Source organism: Etheostoma spectabile, unplaced genomic scaffold (genome assembly GCF_008692095.1).
Source record: "Etheostoma spectabile isolate EspeVRDwgs_2016 unplaced genomic scaffold, UIUC_Espe_1.0 scaffold00005373, whole genome shotgun sequence".
Taxonomy (NCBI): Eukaryota; Metazoa; Chordata; class Actinopteri; order Perciformes; family Percidae; genus Etheostoma; species Etheostoma spectabile.
Window position 1 is genome coordinate 75814 of NW_022603256.1, and position 18691 is coordinate 94504.

The 18691-nt window shown below is 43.5% G+C and overlaps 1 protein-coding gene across 2 annotated transcripts in view; it reads left to right on the plus strand.

Annotated features, from left to right (window-relative positions):
• slc12a2 (solute carrier family 12 member 2) overlaps positions 1-18691 on the plus strand; it is a 62427-nt gene that overhangs the window by 19256 nt on the left and 24480 nt on the right. For both annotated transcript variants that reach the window (XM_032507979.1, XM_032507978.1), the window contains exons 2-13: positions 4743-4862; positions 8614-8689; positions 10598-10693; positions 12594-12733; positions 13170-13280; positions 13417-13525; positions 13641-13765; positions 14388-14472; positions 14576-14736; positions 14855-14962; positions 16716-16839; positions 17721-17822. In XM_032507979.1, coding sequence (XP_032363870.1) covers positions 4743-4862; positions 8614-8689; positions 10598-10693; positions 12594-12733; positions 13170-13280; positions 13417-13525; positions 13641-13765; positions 14388-14472; positions 14576-14736; positions 14855-14962; positions 16716-16839; positions 17721-17822 — 1357 coding nt within the window. The remainder of the gene's footprint in view (positions 1-4742; positions 4863-8613; positions 8690-10597; positions 10694-12593; positions 12734-13169; positions 13281-13416; positions 13526-13640; positions 13766-14387; positions 14473-14575; positions 14737-14854; positions 14963-16715; positions 16840-17720; positions 17823-18691) is intronic.

The window sequence follows — 18691 nt, forward strand, 5'->3', positions numbered from 1 at the left end:
TAAAAAAATACTAATATATAATGGGGGCCCAGCCCTGTAAGTGGATGGTACTCTGTGGTGCTCCAGGCAGATTTCAGTCTTCAATATTTAGCTCTAATTGGAACCTGCACGGCCATTATGGCCAGAAGTTTGGTATTCTCCAGAAGAGTGGGTAGATCCTTCCAAACCAGCTCATGATTTTGGCCTATTTTCTTTATTTTACACCTGATGCTAAATGAATGCTTAATGCAGCTATATCAGGACAACATGGCTTTTTAATTGTGGAGAAAATAATTGCTATATCTTTGTTTTATTTCATTAGTTAGAATGATCGCTCCATAAAGTTACCAAACACCCACAAGTGGTGATTTGGCTGTTAAAAAGTAAAGGAAGAAAAGCTTTGGAGCTGAAGCTGCCTGTTGGAGCTGCCATGTCAGATCGCAGCAGTGTTGCTGAGTCATGGATGGGGGGGGCAGGACGACAGATGGCCCAGGTGAAGTGATGCTCCTCCCTCCCACCTCTCGGCTCTGTAAGTCCCAGAGGCCCGCCACCCTGGGGTCATTTCTAACACCATCCATCCGCCCCTTTGTTTCATGTTTCCTCACGCGATGGGATGCCCATGTGACAGTGCTGTAACCATGGACCTGCAGATCGCTCACCTCACACAGTTTGAGCTGCTTCCATCTGGCATTGATTTACTGTCCCAAAGGTCGTTTATTCCCTGTGCCATACAGGGATTGGACAAAGAATGACTTCATCAGTTATGTCATCAGACGTGCTCTTTTATTCTCTACAGACCTTATTTGCTGCCGCCTGCCCAGTTGCAGCATGGCAGCTTGTACAGCAGCCTCGGCCACAGTGTGTGAATGTGTGTGAATGTGTGTGAATGGTTCCTGTACTATGTTACAGAGCTTTGAGTAGACTTTAAGACTAGAAAGGCTCTAGCTATATAAGAACAGTCAGAAACATTAAAAGCCTAACTGGAAAAGGAGAAAATAAACTGGAATGCTTTTAATTTGAAAAATCTGTGCAAACTTTCATAGTCAGCAGAAATTATAAAAAAGAAAACAAATCTAGAATCTATTATTAAATGTGCTCATTAAAACAGTTTTTAACGTATTAGCTTGTTTCCTTCTTCAGTTCACAGAGACTATTTGAGCCATCAATTTTAATATATGCATTTATTTACCTTTTAATACCTGAATAATTTTCCTGTCAGAGGAAAATCTGATAGGACTCTCTGTCATCAGTTAGTGTCAGTAGACCGCATCCTCATAATGTTCATCAATAAAACAATATTGTCCCCATCAGTGGACAGGGACCCTGAAGGCATGCACATCACTGCTGGTCAATGGACCCCCAGCAAGCCAGGACTACAGCAGCACACGGCCTGTTCCATTTTATAGGATCCATAAAGTCAAGGTCATCCATATCCAAAGACAACCGTCTCAATTAGTCAACATTGGAATGTCAGTTGTAGTCCGTATTGTCCAGAGAACTACGAAACCAAAAGCAAGCCCCACCAGAAGCCTTTTGGGACTCCAGAGGTCCAAGAGTGGTGCCGCTATCCACAGAGACTCCCCAACCAGTGTTTCCCCCCCAACCCAGTCTCACGGCAGTTTGGGATGGACTCCCGATAAGAACTCTCTTAGAGCCTGATACCGTGCATCTCTCGTGATCACAGCACCCTTCTTTCTGCAGCTCTGATATTATTGGTAGTTTTAGCCCTAAAACCGCTGTTTTAATCAACATTTCCTCACCAGATCTTAGCATGGTTGATATGCATTTCTTTTAATATTGTTATTTCAGTCTTATGGCCAGGAAAGCTGGATTGCTTTGTTTGACATTTTTAACTATAATGCTACATCTGTCAATATTTATTTAGATGTTATCATGGTATTCATTTCTTTATTTTAATATTATTTCGGTGTTATTACCAGTCAACTATTACAGTATGCTGTAATACACTACGATGTTGGCCGAGCTGGGCGCACTCACAGCCCATATCCCACAATGCAATGCAGGCATTCATGTACGAATGGGACAGCGAGGTAGGTCCAAATTAGGGCTATAGTTTGGAAAAATATAGTATACATCGGGGTAGCCTGTATCTTCTGCCAGAGGATCAGAGCTCCTTGGCGTGGAGGATAGAGACAGACCAGACCATGTTCTCTGTGCTGGCCTGGACAGATCGTCACCTGACAAGCAGCATTTAATGATAACACACACTTCCAGCCTGGTGTTGTCCATATGAACACCAAGGGGCCTCCAGGAGCCGAGCCCATTGATTGGCTCATCATTTGACCTCTGATACCCTCTGACCCATGGCACGACCAACTCCTCAGTTTGTGAAATGGTAGGACCACAGGTCTCTATTTCTGCAGAATAAGCAGAAGTACTTGTGTCTGTGTGCAGTAAGCTGAGGTAGAAATGGGCCAGAAATGCCAAAACGTTGTAGTATATGTACACATAGACCCAAACAAAGCTATATACATCTTACTCTAGGAATAAAAACCTCGGCAACAATCTGCATACTTTTAGTTCCTAAAACTAGTCCCTTCTTTATTTTTGAAAAGGTAGTGTCAGTAAAGGCTACAAAGGTTAGGAGGGCTAATGTGTTTTTAAAAACGAGGCATGGAAAATAAAAGAAAAAAATGCTTCTCTTTGTAAATAGTTGAAGACTCAACTATAGGTTTTTTATATAGTGTATAGTGACAAAACCCTGATTAAAGTACTGGACATTGAAGTGATCCTGGCGTTGAAGACCCGCCGGTCGCTGTCCCGTTCTCTGATATGAATGCCTGCATTGCATTGTGGGATATGGGCTTAGAATGCGCCCCGCTCGGCCCATATCGTATAGTGTGTTGTCTTACAGCATACTGTCATATTTGACCGTAATAAGATCAAAATAATATTGTATAAAATAAAGACATGATAACATCTAAAAAAAAAATAAGTGACACCATCACGAAAATCTTCAAAATATCGTGATGGTATCACAATTTTAATAGATTTATTTTGGTGAAGCTGTCCCAACCTGCCGTGAGACTGGGTTGGAAGACTTAGGTCCTATGTACTTATCTTCTTGCTCAGTTGTGCAACGCGGCCTCCCACTTCTTTTTCTACTCCGGTTAGAGCCTGTTGGTGCTGTCCTCTGAAGGGAGTAGTACACACCGTTGTAGGAAATCTTCAATTTCTTAGCAATGTCTCGCATGGAATAGCCTTCATTTCTAAGGACAAGAATAGACTGTCGAGTTTAGATGAAAGTTCTCTTTTTCTGGCCATTTTCAGCGTTTAATTGACCCCACAAATGTGATGCTCCAGAAACTCAATCTGCTCAAAGGAAGGTCAGTTTTGGAGCTTCTGTAACGACCTAAACTGTTTCCAGATGTGTGAACATGATTGCACAAGGGTTTTCTAATCATCAATTAGCCTTCTGAGCCAATGAGCAAACACATTGGACCATTAGAACACTGGAGTGATAGTTGCTGGAAATGGGCCTCTATACACCGATGGAGATATTGCACCAAAAACCAGACATCTGCAGCTAGAATATCATTTACCACATTAGCAATGTAGAGAGTGGATTTCTTCAAAGTTAAGACTAGTTTAAAGTTATCTTCATTGAAAAGTACAGTGCTTTTCCTTCAAAAATAAGGACATTTCAATGTGACCCTAAACTTTTGAACGGTAGTGTATATTTCCACAAAGATTTTCTCATTGTGGGATTTTGTTTGATTTTTTACGTCTCTTTTCCACATACATTTGGACCATTATTAATTCCATCTCTGTGTCTAAAACGTTGGAAAGCTAGAGCAGATGATAAATAAAAAACACTCAAAAAGCTTTAAGACAGAACTTGCTAGAGAAGTCCAACTCGATCATTAGATGGGAGAAACGGCTTTTAGTTGCATTCTTTCAGGCTTAGTTGGTTTCCATGGGAACTCCAGTAGCATGAGGTGTTTATTGTCCCTGAGGGTGAACCAATGGGCTTTCCTTAAAACCAGCCTGGAACCCCACGTACACATAGTCACAGTCATGCCTTGACATTTGCTTAACACAATCATGGTCCTGGAATGGGGAAAAAAACCAATATTAAACATTTGTATATTTCTAAGCAGCAAGCCAACTTCTATTTTAGCTAATTATCCGCCATATGTATATATTCTATATGCCATATGTATAAATATGCCATGAGAAGGAAGGTTGTGGCTGACTTGTTAAACTGTTGGTAAAGTGAAGAACAGTCTTCTTGGCTGGTGGGGGGGGGGGTGAAATGCTGTGAAAAGCTTCCCAATAAGTGTGGAGGTTTGGTTGGCAGAGTTCCTCTTGAGATCCTTACAGGTGGTTTAAACGCTCCCAGGACAGCCTGCTGCATGCCCAACGGGGGGGGGTTCCTGTCTGTAACTGCTATAGTAACAGCCATGTGTGTCTGTCCGTTTACAGAGCCAGTGTGAGATCTGTGACATTTACATTACATGATTATTGTGCAGATATTCATATTGTGGTGTTAGTCAAAAGTAGCCCGCAGTTGCTCAGTTATTCTCTCCGATTTTAACCATTAAAATATTGAATGTGTCTTGTTAAATTTTGTTGCAAAACAACTATCGCGATACACATGGGTTTGGACTTCTTTCCCACCGCTAATACCATGAGTGGTTGCATTAAAATCCAGGTTTTAAAATGTCTGTTAAGTGAGCTGTTGATGACATCACCAATGGTTCTCCACATAGAAAGCTGATTTGATTTCCTTTGCTTTCTAGGAGCCGTTTGAGGATGGCTTCGCCAACGGGGACGAGCTGACCCCGGCCGAGGAGGCCGCTGCTAAAGAAGCAGCCGAGTCCAAAGGAGTGGTCAAGTTCGGCTGGATCAAAGGGGTGCTGGTGAGTCCCGGCCTAACCCTGCTCTCCTTTCTCCTCACTAGGCTTCTCTTCTTGTTACCTTTTTTTTTTTTCTAAGTCAGGTGACCCAGAAGAACTGTCAGGATCATATGGAAATCAAAGAGTTGTGTATGTGTAAATTATAATTTAATTTAATCTGTTTATTAATCCCCAATGGGGAAATTACATTCCCACTCTGTGTCCACTTTGTTAGTAACCACACAGTCCTGAACTACACACACAACACACACACACACACACACACACACACCACACACACACACACACACACACACACACACACTCAGATCTATACATTCACTAATGGAGAGATGTCAGAGTGAGTGGGCTGCCAGCTGAACCAGCGCCCTGAGCGGTGGGGGGGTACGGTGCTTGCTCAACAGCACCTGGCAGTGCCCAGGAGTGAAGTGGCATCTCTCCAGCCACCAATCCACACTCCCACTTTTTGGTCCACACGGGACTTGAACCAGTGACCCTCCGGTTCCCAACCCAACTCCCTATGGACTGAGCTACTGCCACCCGATAGTGAGGTTAGATCGCCTCTATCTGTAAAGTGTCCTGAGATAACTTCAAAAAAGGTAAAGTCAGGGAATGTGATGGACTTTAGACTTCAAAGTCAAAAACTGTCTGTTGTGGACACCGCACGCTCGCTGAGAAACCAAAAGTACCAACATAAGAGACAGACATGCAGGGGAATAATACAGACGCACAACACACACTAAGTGGCAGGGATTTATAGGGTTGGGCATCGTTTGGATTTGAACAAGTCTGATTCCAATAGCGATTCTTCCTTTTGATTCCGGTCCTTATTGATTACTTACTTCACATACAGTATACAGTAAGAGGAAAACATCATTTTGATTTATTGGTGATTTACATATTGACTGGGCTTTTTCAGCCACACTTTGGAGCTCCACTAGCTGTGCTCCAACGCTGCAGCATAAGCGTCTAGAAGTACAGTGGTCGCTACGGAAACCAAAATTTGCGCATGTAAAAATGTGGAACCGATGATTGGATTCAAAACCAATTTTTGCAACGATTCCAAACAATTCCAATAAAGCAACGGTTTCATTAGAATGGTAATTTTGGAAATGATTCCAGGGTGGAAGCGGTTCTGTGCCCAGTCCCTCTGGCTGACAGGATCCGGGTCTCTTGTTTAGGGCCGCTACGGTGCACACACCAGGCTTCGCCAAAGCGGTTCATATTAAAGCTTTGAGTAAAAACAGGATTATAACGTGAGCCAAAACTACTAATGCACCTTAAAAGTGAAATATATGAGATAAAATGCATGCAAAAACATATCCATTCATAACATATTTGTTGAATGAGTGAGTTTAGGTGATCATTAAATCCCATTAAACGTTTGATTAAGTATTAAGACTTTATAACAGAGTCTTACTGTTGGGTTACATTCGAAAGAAACCAGTCAACAGCCAGTGTCAGATACGACTGAGTTAGCACTGAAACTAAATGCTTCTCCACATTTTGCAGCTTGCTCATTACTGAGAGAGACATAGCTTAACGTTTGTCCTCTTCACCATCGGTTCCATGTCTGGGGTCTTACTAGGGCTGTCCTTGACTAAAGAAAAGCGCAGTATAAAAGCAGTCCGTTTACCAGCTGTAAAACTGAGTTTCTCCACAAAGACTCATGCAAAAGCACCACTTTACGTCCTGTGTTTACCAGTGCTCGGATGTTTCTTAGGAAAAGCACACAGAAATGACTAATGGACTAAAGAAATCGGAGTGGACTAAGACCATATGGGCCAATTAGACTGAAAGGGGACAGCCCTATGTTTGACTGTAATTAGCACCAACACAGTTGACATCTGTAGTAATCGATGGCGTGATGTGTTGATATGTCCAAGCGGGCGGTTCAGCAGGGTGAAGTGGATCCCAGGTGATAAGAGTGCCGCTGTATAATTTGAAGTGTACGTGGGAGTAGGTGACACGGTGTTGAGGATTTTAGAACATTGGTGTGAATGGCTTGTGGCTCAGATCAGGGTGGGGGAGGTGGTTAAACCACCGAGCGAGAAATGACTCAACGCCTGAGAGATGTGGTTCATGTTGCACTCTCGTTGACACGTTTCCTTCTGTTAGTAGATTCAGAGGATGTGCATGTGTCCTGCTCCGTCGGTACCTCCTCTAACCCGACACACTGATCCTCCTGTCTCCTGGTTTCTAATGGTGGTCATCAAGTTGTTCTGAACTTACTTTAAGTGAGGTTATGTCTAATGTTTCCCCGAGAAAGGTTCTTAAGTGTCTTTTTTTTTGTCTGGAGCCAGTCCCAGACTGGAGCCAGTCCCAGACTATGGGTCTCTACATTAATGCTGCCATCACTTTCTGTGAGAACAGAATCATGGACGGAATTGCAACATTTATAATAAAAAAAAAAAAAACTATATGAAAATTCCATATGGCAGTGCTACAGATAAAAAAAAAACTTCTTAAAAAACTTCTTAAAATCCATTAATAGGCTAATTCAGTGTCTTCGGCCTGGTGACGGGGGAGGGGGGGGGGGCTTGTGGGCAGCCAGGCTGGCAGTACACTGGAGGAAACACTGCTCATGACATGAACACAAGCTCTTTAGGGATTCAGTCAGAAATGATTTTATTTCCATTAGTTTTTTGAAGAGTTCGGCTTGTGCAAAAACAAAAAAGAAAGAACTTGGAGAAGAAGTTACCATGGCAACTCGACCACATAAAGGTCTTAAGAATGAAGTGGTAATTCTTTGAGATCAAAAGTTAAGAAAAAGAAGTTTAACTTTATGTGAGAAAGGCGGATATCAATATTATGTTAAGATGATTCTCAATGTTTTTGTAGTGCAACTTTTCTCAACTTAATTCAGATTTATATCGTGACTTTTGATTCTCATATTATGGAGTTTTATGGAGTACATAATAATTTTATCAAAGTGGATTTTATGTTTCATTTCTTTTCAAACTACAGTTTTATTCTCTATGACAAACAATGTGAATTTGGTCCCTAATGGTCCTCTTCTTGCTGTGATGACGTCTCGGTGCGAGGACAGGGCTGGGGTGTCCCCCAGGCATGGGCCACCAGGGCTGGGTAGATGTAGATGTAAATGTGCTGTATTTCTATATCTTTTCCAGTCTTAACAACTACTCAAAGCGCTTTTACATCTACAGGAAACATTCACCATTCACACACATTCACACACTGTGGCCGGGGCTGCCGTACAAGGTGCCACCTGCTCATCAGATACACACTCACACACACATCTACACACCTGCTCATCAGATAAACACTCACACACATCTACACACCTGCTCATCAGATACACACTCACACACATTCACTTGGGGCTCAGTGTCTTGCCCAAGGACACTTCGACATACTGTCACTTCAATACCGGATCCTGGACAATGCCAATTTTATAAAATCCATTTTTAAAAAAGGGCTACCTGTGTAAGTTTATCCTGCGTGTCTCTACGCGTGTAAAGTTAGACAGCCAATCACAGACGTTATTAGATCCGACGCTGATTATGCATTTTTGATACTCCATAATAAGGAGGCTATTTGGTCAGAGTCTAAAAAGTATTACATTTGGTTCCCAGCCCTGTGAGAACCATGCAGATTTCATATTAAAATCTTGCTATGTGAAGCATTGCAAGTTCACCCGACTATTCTTAATATCAAATAATGGTGGAGACGTTCATTAGTAAAAGCCAGCAGATCATAACTGGAGCACTGACCCGTCCCTCTCTCTCTGCAGGTCCGCTGCATGTTGAACATCTGGGGTGTGATGCTCTTCATCCGCATGTCATGGATCGTGGGTCAGGCTGGAATCGGTAAGCACAGATCACCCACCGTATGAAAGCTGGGACTTAATAACACACGTTTGACCTGTTTAGAATAATATTCCATTGATTGCAGGGTTTTCCCTGCCACTGTAAGGTTTAGGTGCAGCACCCTAGTAGAATGAATGTAACAACACTCTTCTCAGATCGAAATGATTGTAGGTAGGTTGTAGCGTGCTTAAGCAAGTTTTTCTTTAAAGCGCCCATATTCATACGTTCAGGTTCATAATTGTATTTTGAGGTTGTACCAGAATAGGTTTACGTGGTTGGTTTCATTTTCAAAAAACATCATATTTCTGTTTTCACCCTGTGTGTTTAAGTCTCTGTTTTAGCCCCAGAGTGAGACATCTCACTAGTTTTATCTCCAGAGTGAGACATCTCCCTTCTATACTATCTTTGTTGGGAGCTGCACATGCTCAGTAGCTCGGTAAGATCCATCAGCTAGATAACTCTTTCTGCAGGATCAGCTGGGAGACTTCTTCTAGAACAGGGCCACTTGTGGAACACCTGCACAACAGGGACAGGAAGTAGAACAGGGACAGGAAGTAGTTCAGTAGCCATTGCCAAACCCAAAGAAAACTAAAAAGGACCAAAAAGAGACACAACGCGACTACAAACAGACACAAAAGCCCCCAGAGACTAAATGTTCCCACAAACACAGAGAGAGAGAGAGTGTGTGTGTGTGTGTGTGTGTGTGTGGTGTGTGTGTGTGTGTGTGTGTGTGTGTGTGTGTGTGTGTGTGTGTGTGTGTGTGTGTGTGTGTGTGTGTGTGTGTGTGTGTGTGTGTGTGTGTGTGTGTGTGTGTGTGTGTGTGTGTGTGTGTGTGTGTGTGTGTGTGTGTGTGTGTGTGTGTGTGTTGTGTGTTGTTTGTGTGTGTGTGTGTGTGTGTGTGTGTGTGTGTGGTGTGTGTGTGTGGGTGTTGTGTGTGTGTGTGTGTGTGTGTGTGTGTGTGTGCTTGCTCAGACCAGAAGAAGTAGATGGTGGAAGACGGTTCTCTTTGAAATCTGTGACTGCGTTTGTCAGACTGCACTGCCATGTCTCTGGAGGACCAGACGGTCAGACAACAGTCTGCCATGTCTACAGACTCACCTCCAGTCACATGCCCGCGCTGCACAGTCTGGTGCTCAGCCGTGGTGGTGGCGTTTAGACAGAAGAAGTGAGCGCCGTGCGGCGTTAGAAGGGTTTAATGTTTGCATGTTTTGTTGTGCTTGATGAAACGCCTCCCATATCGCACCCTGACGTTCTTCATGGAGCCCTTTATAAAACCCAGGGTACCATGTGCTTCACACAGGGCAGCAGATTCAAACCAACAAACTATGAAATCAAATCCAAAATGAAAAACAAATAGCAAAAGAAATGAACTGGACCCAAAGAGATAAGACCTGGACCCATAAAACCCAGACTGTCTGCATGGAAATCTACCACTGGAGAAAACGTGAGCTGAGAACAGTTTTTTTGTTAATTGGGTCCATTCTGTCCTTCTGTTCCCCGTGAGCGAGGTTGTCCCCGTTAACGGATGTTAGATAACCCAGGCTGAGAGACTCCGAGAGCCGTTTGGAACCCAGCCAGTGTTTGACTTTGATGTGACTGCACATAACTGACTAATTCAAATCTCACTGAGAAGAGAAGTTCCCGGCAGCGTGGCACGCAGCCTGGATTTATTGACATCGTGGTGCTGGCTGGGTGGTCGACACTCTGTCAGTTATTTTCTCCCTTTCTCCCCACCCCCCGACCCCCCGACCCCCCAGCACTTTGATGTGAAATATGGGCCCAAAGTGGCACATGTGGCCGACTGGACGGCAGCAGCTCGGCTCTGCGGCGCTGAGTTACTGGAAGGCCTGCTACACATCTGTTACCTGCGCTGCACATTTTTCAGTTCAAACCTGTTTTCTTCCGCAGGTCTCTCCTGTCTGATTGTTGCCATGGCCACCGTAGTGACGACCATCACCGGCCTCTCCACCTCTGCCATCGCCACCAATGGATTCGTGCGAGGAGGTATTCATCCCTTTGTTCTGAACAATTCTCACACTGCAGTGTTTGCTGTGAAGCCAGGTGGGAATCACCTGGGATTTTGAAGGCAGCGTTAGCCGCCATCAGTCATACATCACATACCTCGTGTAGCATCATGGAGAGCTTATGAGATTTCTGACCAAATACATAGATGTGGATATTATAGTGTTGACTATAGGGGCTTTCACTAAACATTAACACAAGGAGAGTTTAGATAAATAATCATCAGTAATGTGGATACAACTACTAAGTGGGTAAAGGCAGATAACAGTCTGGTAAGTAAAAAAAAAAAAAAAGACCACTTTACTGTAATGCAGAAAAGACAACCCTTTTACAATATTACGATATCCAAAATGTAAGATATCTAGTCTCCTTTATGGATGTCAGTATAATATCAATATGTTGCCCAGCCCTAGCTTGATGTGTGCACCTTTAGTTGCAGCCAGATGAAAGAATCTCTGACTGGGTGGTCCCGTGAGGAAATTACACATTCCTCCGTCACTGAATCAGGCTAAGTAGGCTCCTAATTAGATCAATATTTCATAGTGAGATGAAGAATAACTCTTATTGGAGTGGATATTACTGTATATTTTTGTTTTCCTTAAATTGGATCATTGGATCTCTTTGAAGGCAGACGAGATAGTTTGGACTCCGTGAGGGTGTTCTCTGTCTCAGGGACAGGACTGTAGGACACTGGGACGTTGATAGGGACAGTAATCGTCAGGCATGGTGTTACAGATACAGCGCCGCGCCTGTCATGGAGCGGCAAGACCACCGCGCTTCACTCCGGGTTACAAGACGGCCAGCTGGGCTGCAACGAAATCAAACAATCTGTCGATTGTTTCAATTAATCCCATCTGGATTTGGTCTTTAAAATGTCAGAAAACCATAATGAGTCATATTTTATGAAAAAAACGAGTCACCTTGTTAAATGTGGATATTTTCTAGTTTCTTCTCTCCTCTGGGACAGTACACTAAATATCTCTGAGTTGTGGACTAAACGAGACGTTGGAGGACGTCATCTTGGGATTTGGGGAACATTGATCCACATTTTTTACAATTTTCTGACATTTTACAGACCAGACAACTAATCCATTCATCTAGGAAATAATCCACACATGAATCCACAATGGAACTAATCTGTCATTGCAGCCTCTGGCTGGGCAATATATGGATAATATATTGATATCTTGATATGAGACTAGATTAGATTTTGGAAATCGTAATAAGGTAAATGGCTTAAGTGTTGTTCTCTCCTGGTTTTAAGGCCTGCATCACAGTAAAGCGAGTCATCAGCTGTTACCAGTCTGTTCTGGCTCTTCTATTATTTTTTACCTTTACCCACTTAGTCATTATATCTACATTACTGATGATTATGTATCTTAAATCTCTTTCTAAAGATATTTTGTCAAAGCACGAATTGTCAACCCTATAAAATCGACATCGGGGTATTAGGACAAGGATATTGCAATACCTGATGATCGCCCAGTCCTAACCCAGCCCTGGATTGGAAGTGATCCTGGAGCTAAAGTAACCCCGATGTGGGCCTGGGCTGCTCTGGAGCAGGATGGAGGATGATTGGGCTTATGAAGCCTCTGACTGCCTTTAAGTCTTAGCAGGGTGTGGACGTAGATGATTCAGACTCTATCTGGGCTCTGAGCTCAGAGGTTGGATTTGGGGCGGGGGGGGCTGACAGTTTGGACCATATGTTTGCTTGGCCTGGGACAGTCTGACAATTATTCCCCAGTGCAATACTCTCAGATCATTCGACTGCATGTATAAACAATCCAGTATACATATAGAAATCTATACTGTTACAAATAAAATGAGTAGTTGTCACAACAGTTACCTTTTACTAACGTCTTGTCCATTCCCTTATTTCCAGGTGGAGCGTATTACTTGATTTCGAGGAGTCTGGGCCCAGAGTTCGGAGGCTCCATCGGGCTGATCTTTGCTTTCGCCAATGCAGTGGCTGTAGCCATGTATGTGGTGGGCTTTGCTGAAACTGTTGTGGAACTTCTTGCTGTAAGTCGGTGCCTTACTCTACCTTCAGACAGGTGTCGGTGTAATAGTGCGTTACATTTGTAAGTCCTCGGAAGTCGGATTTAGCTTTAAGAACCTGAGCTGTGAGGTTGTTGCAGCAAATGGTGGAGGTGGAGGGGGTGTCCACTCACTGTCTAAAGCATCTTTACAGAAAATCTTACTTCAGCTGAGCTGAACAGAACAGTATTTCTCCTTATGCATGTGTGTATTTGACATGCTACTGTTTGGTTCTCAGAGGTCACGTCAAGGTTCTGTTTTAACCTAGAGACCTGGGTTAAAACGGCAATTCAGCATCTTAATTGTAGTTTTGATTTGTGAGCTCCCCATCCGTTTTTTGTAATATCAAATAACTCCAGTGTCTGCACGTTGGTCATCGGCAGTTCAAGGTCCTTTAACAGCTGCATGCGCTGTCTCTCAGGGTTCAGGGGTCATGATGACGGATGAAATCAACGATATTCGCATCATCGGCACCATCACGGTCATCCTCCTGCTGGGCATCTCTGTGGCAGGAATGGAATGGGAGGCCAAGGTACGAACAGGATCCGGTCTCGGATGCAAGTCCGAGGCTTCATGATGAAACCCCCCGCAGACTCAGACACACTCTTGTAGCGATTCATACATTGGTTCAAGAGACCCCACGTGACTAATGACTCTCATCTCTGCAGGCCCAGATATTTTTGCTCGTTGTCCTCATCACAGCCATCTTCAACTACTTCATCGGAACCTTCATTACTGTCAAGGCCAAGGAATCTGTGGGCTTCTTTGGCTACGACGGTAGGACACACACACACACACACACACACACGTTGTTTTTATGCTGAATCATAACCTTGAGGGCTGTTAGCATTAGCAGTGTTGGCACCGTTGGCTAACTCTGTTTTCCTCTCAGGTATGATCATGTGGGAAAACATGGGTCCTGACTTCCGAGGCGAGACCTTCTTCTCCGTCTTCTCCATCTTCTTCCCTGCAGCCACTGGTATTCTGGCTGGAGCCAACATTTCAGGAGACCTTGCTGTAAGTCACCTAGGGACGGTCCCATGCCATTTTGTACTTCCCAATACTGATTCTGATTCCTGAACTTGCGTACTGATCTGATACCAGTGGGTCATATATTTAGTTATGTTTAACAGCTGTATACTACTATCCCTGTATGGATGTGATAGGATTCTATGGCCTGGCTTAGGTTAAGCTCTTTGTGATTCAAAGAAATGAAGGAATTAACAAAGAAACAGTGGCTTCCATAGACAGTCAGTCATAACCAAATAAATAAAACTACTTTAAAGTAGATTTTCTTCGGGGCTAATTTGCGTGGCATGTTAACGGTGCATAAACTCCAGTACTTACTAAGAACTGCATGTTAGGCAGTATCGGAGGCCTTTTTGGTACAGGTATCGGCACATCTCTAAAGTCACCTGTAAATATGAAGAAAAAGAGATGATCCGTTCAAAAGGCTTCTTCCTGCAGTCAAGGCTGTCAAACCATTGTCTGCTTTCATCAGTTACTCTGTTGACAAAGTGAACCAAGTAGCAGAGAGGCAGAGATTGAGCGGGTGACCTTCAGTGTGTCCTTATCTAACCACTTTATTGATATGTGTTAAAAGGTTAGTGATGGTCAGTGATGTGGTTGTTGGTTACAGGACCCACAGCTGGCCATCCCCAGAGGAACCCTGCTGGCCATATTGATCACAGGAATAGTCTACCTGGGCGTTGCTGTTTCCACAGGTGCAGTAGGACCTACTATAAGGGATATTATCTGACACTTCTCCTTTTAAAGTGAAGCCCATCTCCTTCCATGGTTTTCATGTGCTAACTTGTTTCCCACCAGGCTCCTGTATTGTGAGAGACGCCAGTGGGAATGTGAATGACACAGTCAGTTCTCAGTTCATGATGAACTGCACAGAAGCTGCCTGCAAATTCGGCTATGATTTCTCCACGTGCAAGAACGACAAAGACGGCTGCCGCTACGGACTCCATAATGACTTCCAGGTATGAAGCAGCTCTGCCAGAAGATGAGCTCTGAAGCTCGCTAGGAACATTTGGGAGACAGAGTTTAAAATAACAGTGTTGGTGGTTGAGTTTGATTTGCCTTCCATCTTTGGTTCAGGTGATGAGCATGGTTTCTGGTTTTGGGCCCGTCATCACTGCTGGGATCTTCTCTGCCACTCTGTCCTCCGCGCTGGCCTCTTTAGTCAGTGCACCCAAAGTATTTCAGGTAAGGCCCGGCCTAAACTGGATCTAACCAATCACACCTTCAGCAGGGAAAAGTAGCCGCAAGCTGAAATTTGCGGGTACAAACTGTTTTTTCGGCTTCTCAAAGCACTTTTACTTGTTACTGGTACCTTTCACTCACATTCATACACTTTAAGATCAGACTGCAGGGCCTGAGATCAAACCGCCAACCTTTTGATTTGTTTGGTTAGGTAAACGCTCTCCTGCCTGAGCTACAGCAGGCTCGGCAAGCAGCCCAATCGCCAAAAAGCTGCAAGCTGAGTTGAGCGGGTTTGTAGAGTCACCACTTCAGATGGTTTAATGCTCTATAGAGAAAATAGTGAAAGGGTTTTAAGGAACTTGGTACCTACGTCCAAGGCGTGGTGTTAGATGTCTCCGTCAATTAAGACATGAATTATTACTACAGCAGAACTTCCCTGCTAGCCCCGCCCTTTTAGGAAGTTCTGTGATTAATGCCGGCGGCCATGTTTTATAACGAATCTTGCTCATTTATAGTAGAAATGTGTATCTCAGTCACACAAGGCTTTATACTAAGTTTGGTTGTTATAGAATCAAATCAAAAAATTTTAATTTGGCATGTAAATTAGCTAAATACCATCATGGCGGACGTCTATGGCCCAAAGGCCTTTTTTATAGAGCACATTGGGTTGGACCGTGTGAGGAGATTCACTGTGTGGGGGCGTGGCCTTTAAACTTTTGGCCCCAGTTAAAGTGCCCCCATCAGGCTGAATTGTATTATATTCTTTGTGGTACACACTTGTGGTATTTTTGGCGCCTTCTATGGGTTGAACTCAATCCTTACGCCAGCCTATTCCTCATGACGCACTGAAGATATGTTACACATTTTATGATGATTGGTTAAACCATTAGTGAGTTATGGCCCATTTACTGCTAAGCCCCACCTTTGGCGTAATTCTTTAATTGATGGCGGCCATGTTTTTTCACCAGTCTTGCTCATTTGAATGAGTATCTGAGTCCAGCAAGGCTCTAAACCAATTGTGTTTGTTGAAAAGGGTCAAAATAGACAAAGTTCTATTAATTTTACCGTTTTCACATTATGCAAATTAGGCCCAATTCCATTGCTGCGGTCCTCTATGGTCCAAGAGGCTTTTTTCCTAGAGCCCACTGAGCTGCGTGTGTGAGAACATTCAAGTCAGTCGGCCTTACGGCCTGAGGAGCCTTTTCTTTCCAAACTCTTTTTTGATGGTTAAACGCAGCAAATAATACTAACCCGGGAGAAAAACAATAGTCAAAAAATAATATTGTACTGTGGGCTGACATCATGAACAACTCAAGGTCCAACATGTGTTTGGCTTTTTAGAAACTCTTGGAGCTTCTTCTGTCCATTTTTATCACTTTTCTGGTGTTTTTGTCACATTTTCCAACATTTCTGTCACTTTGTTGTTAATTCCCCCCCCCCCCCCCCCCCTAAAAAAAAAAATATTATAAAATATAAGTTTTTATTACACTTTTCCCAATGTTTTTCTCACTTTTTCTGACCTTTTTAGGAGCTTTTTTATGATGGCTGAGCAACTTTTTGGATGATTTTTTTTTTATGCCATTATGTGGACCAAACTGAGTGAGAAAGCTTTATGAGAAATGCAATAGCACAATCAAAGATATTTGACTTTTTTGATGAAATAAAAATCCTGTTAATGAAGTAACCATGTGTGGCTCTTGATGTGATTCTCTTTTCCCCTGTTGGACCCTTTACATGATGCTTCCCATCCCCACAGGCTTTATGTAAGGACAATATCTACCCCGGCCTGAGCATGTTCGCCAAAGGCTACGGCAAGAACAACGAGCCCCTGCGCGGCTACATCCTGACGTTTGTGATCGCCCTGGCCTTCATCCTCATCGGTACTACTGCACTACCTCCCTCTGAGGCTTCGGCTTTGGAAGAGGTCGACATAAACAGAAGAGCAGCTTGTAGGACTTAGGGCCATCTATTAGCAGAAGTGGAATATCATTTACAATATAATATTCAACTATGTTCTTATTAGTGTATAATCACCTGAACCTGATTTGATGATACATGATTAGTGTTGTCCTGTTTGGTGGTCCCTCCTGGAGGGTCCAGCGTTTCCACACCCGGCACTCCCTTTTAACCAAACTCATACTTCAGTGTGAATGCACCGAGGCTCAAAACAGCAAGTGGGAGAATGTGGACTGGGACACGGCATAGGAGTCATGAACCTAATTTGATGCCACTGTTATTTGAAATATTTTACTATATGATGTGATATATGAATGGCCTGGCTGACTGGCTGTACTGAGGTCTTGATGCCACCAGGGGCAGTTTGCTTCCAGAATGAATCAACTGAATCCAATTAGAAGCCTTTTTTTTTGTTTTTGTTGCACTTGCTGAGCGGTGTAGACAACAGATCTGGGAGTGTGCGTGTGTTTCTTTGTTAAAAATGTCTGAAAATATACATATTATATGGCATATTAATAGCAAAGATAAATCTGGCTATTTGTGAAAAAAATGATTTCCACATTGAAGAGCAGCTTACAATAGGTAACGTTAACACATGACGTATAAACCATTTATTTTCATCCATTTGGCCAACTTTAATATGCAACATAATTGTATACAATATAGTATTGGGGGTCCCTACTCGGTCTCTCTTTGAGCTGAGGGGGCCCTGGCCTAAAACAAGGGGAAGACCCCTGAGCTAGAGGACATGCAACCTGAGTTTGGGCCCTGTCTAAGTTAACTCTTTCATCTTTTCTTCCTGCAGCTGAGCTGAACGTAATCGCCCCCATCATCTCCAACTTTTTCTTGGCGTCCTATGCCTTGATCAACTTTTCTGTGTTCCATGCCTCGCTGGCTAACTCACCAGGTAAGACAACACAAAGGAGTCAGATGTGCTAGAAGTTGAGGCTAAAGGGGGAACTGATCCTATCTGAGTGGCTTATCCATGGTGGGGATGTCGCATGGTGTTTGATGATTGTGATTGGAGATGATGAGGTTTTATGTTTGACTGCTTTCAGAGCAGAGAGCTAGTGTTTCCCAGCTCACAGAGACCGGATCTGGGAACACGGTCCTGCTCGTCACTCCCAATAGTTCAGCAGTCTAGCAGTTAGCAAGCTAGTTAGCTTGACTGCTAAGTAGCTAATGAGGGGAGTGGGCCTATGTTCCCACAGTCCTATGTTCCCCATTTCCTTTTTGTATTTGTATCAGATTTGATCCCCCTTTCTCTCAATTTAAAAAGAATCCCTAGAAATGTGTGAGCGTTGGGCTGTGTGAACATAGGGCTGACCCTGCTAATGAGTTGAAACGGTTTATTCAATAGTTGGCCGTCTTTCTGGCTCTAACATGTCATAGGTCGGCAGTGGGGAGACAGTTGGCCGTTGATCATCAGCGTGGCGCTGCGTGTCAGACCTAACCCTCGTGCTAAGAAAAGATTCACATGTATTCACTCAGCCGGCTGCTGATTGTGCTCATTTCATTCAATTTAAAAAAGCTTGTCTTTCAAATCCAGTTGTTTAAAATGCTTCCCTACGTTGCTGCTCTGGAATATGTTTTTACAGAAGTGTGTGGGTCACTGTTACATTAATGGGATTGGCAGGGTTATGGTTATGAGTGACTGTTAGAGCCTTTTTTAATAGCCGGGTACATCATTCCAGTGGTGCTGTAGTGTAGCGGGGCCCTGCTGTTGAATGACGCATGTTTGCCAGGAGCTGGAAGGCCTCTGGGACAGAACAGCAG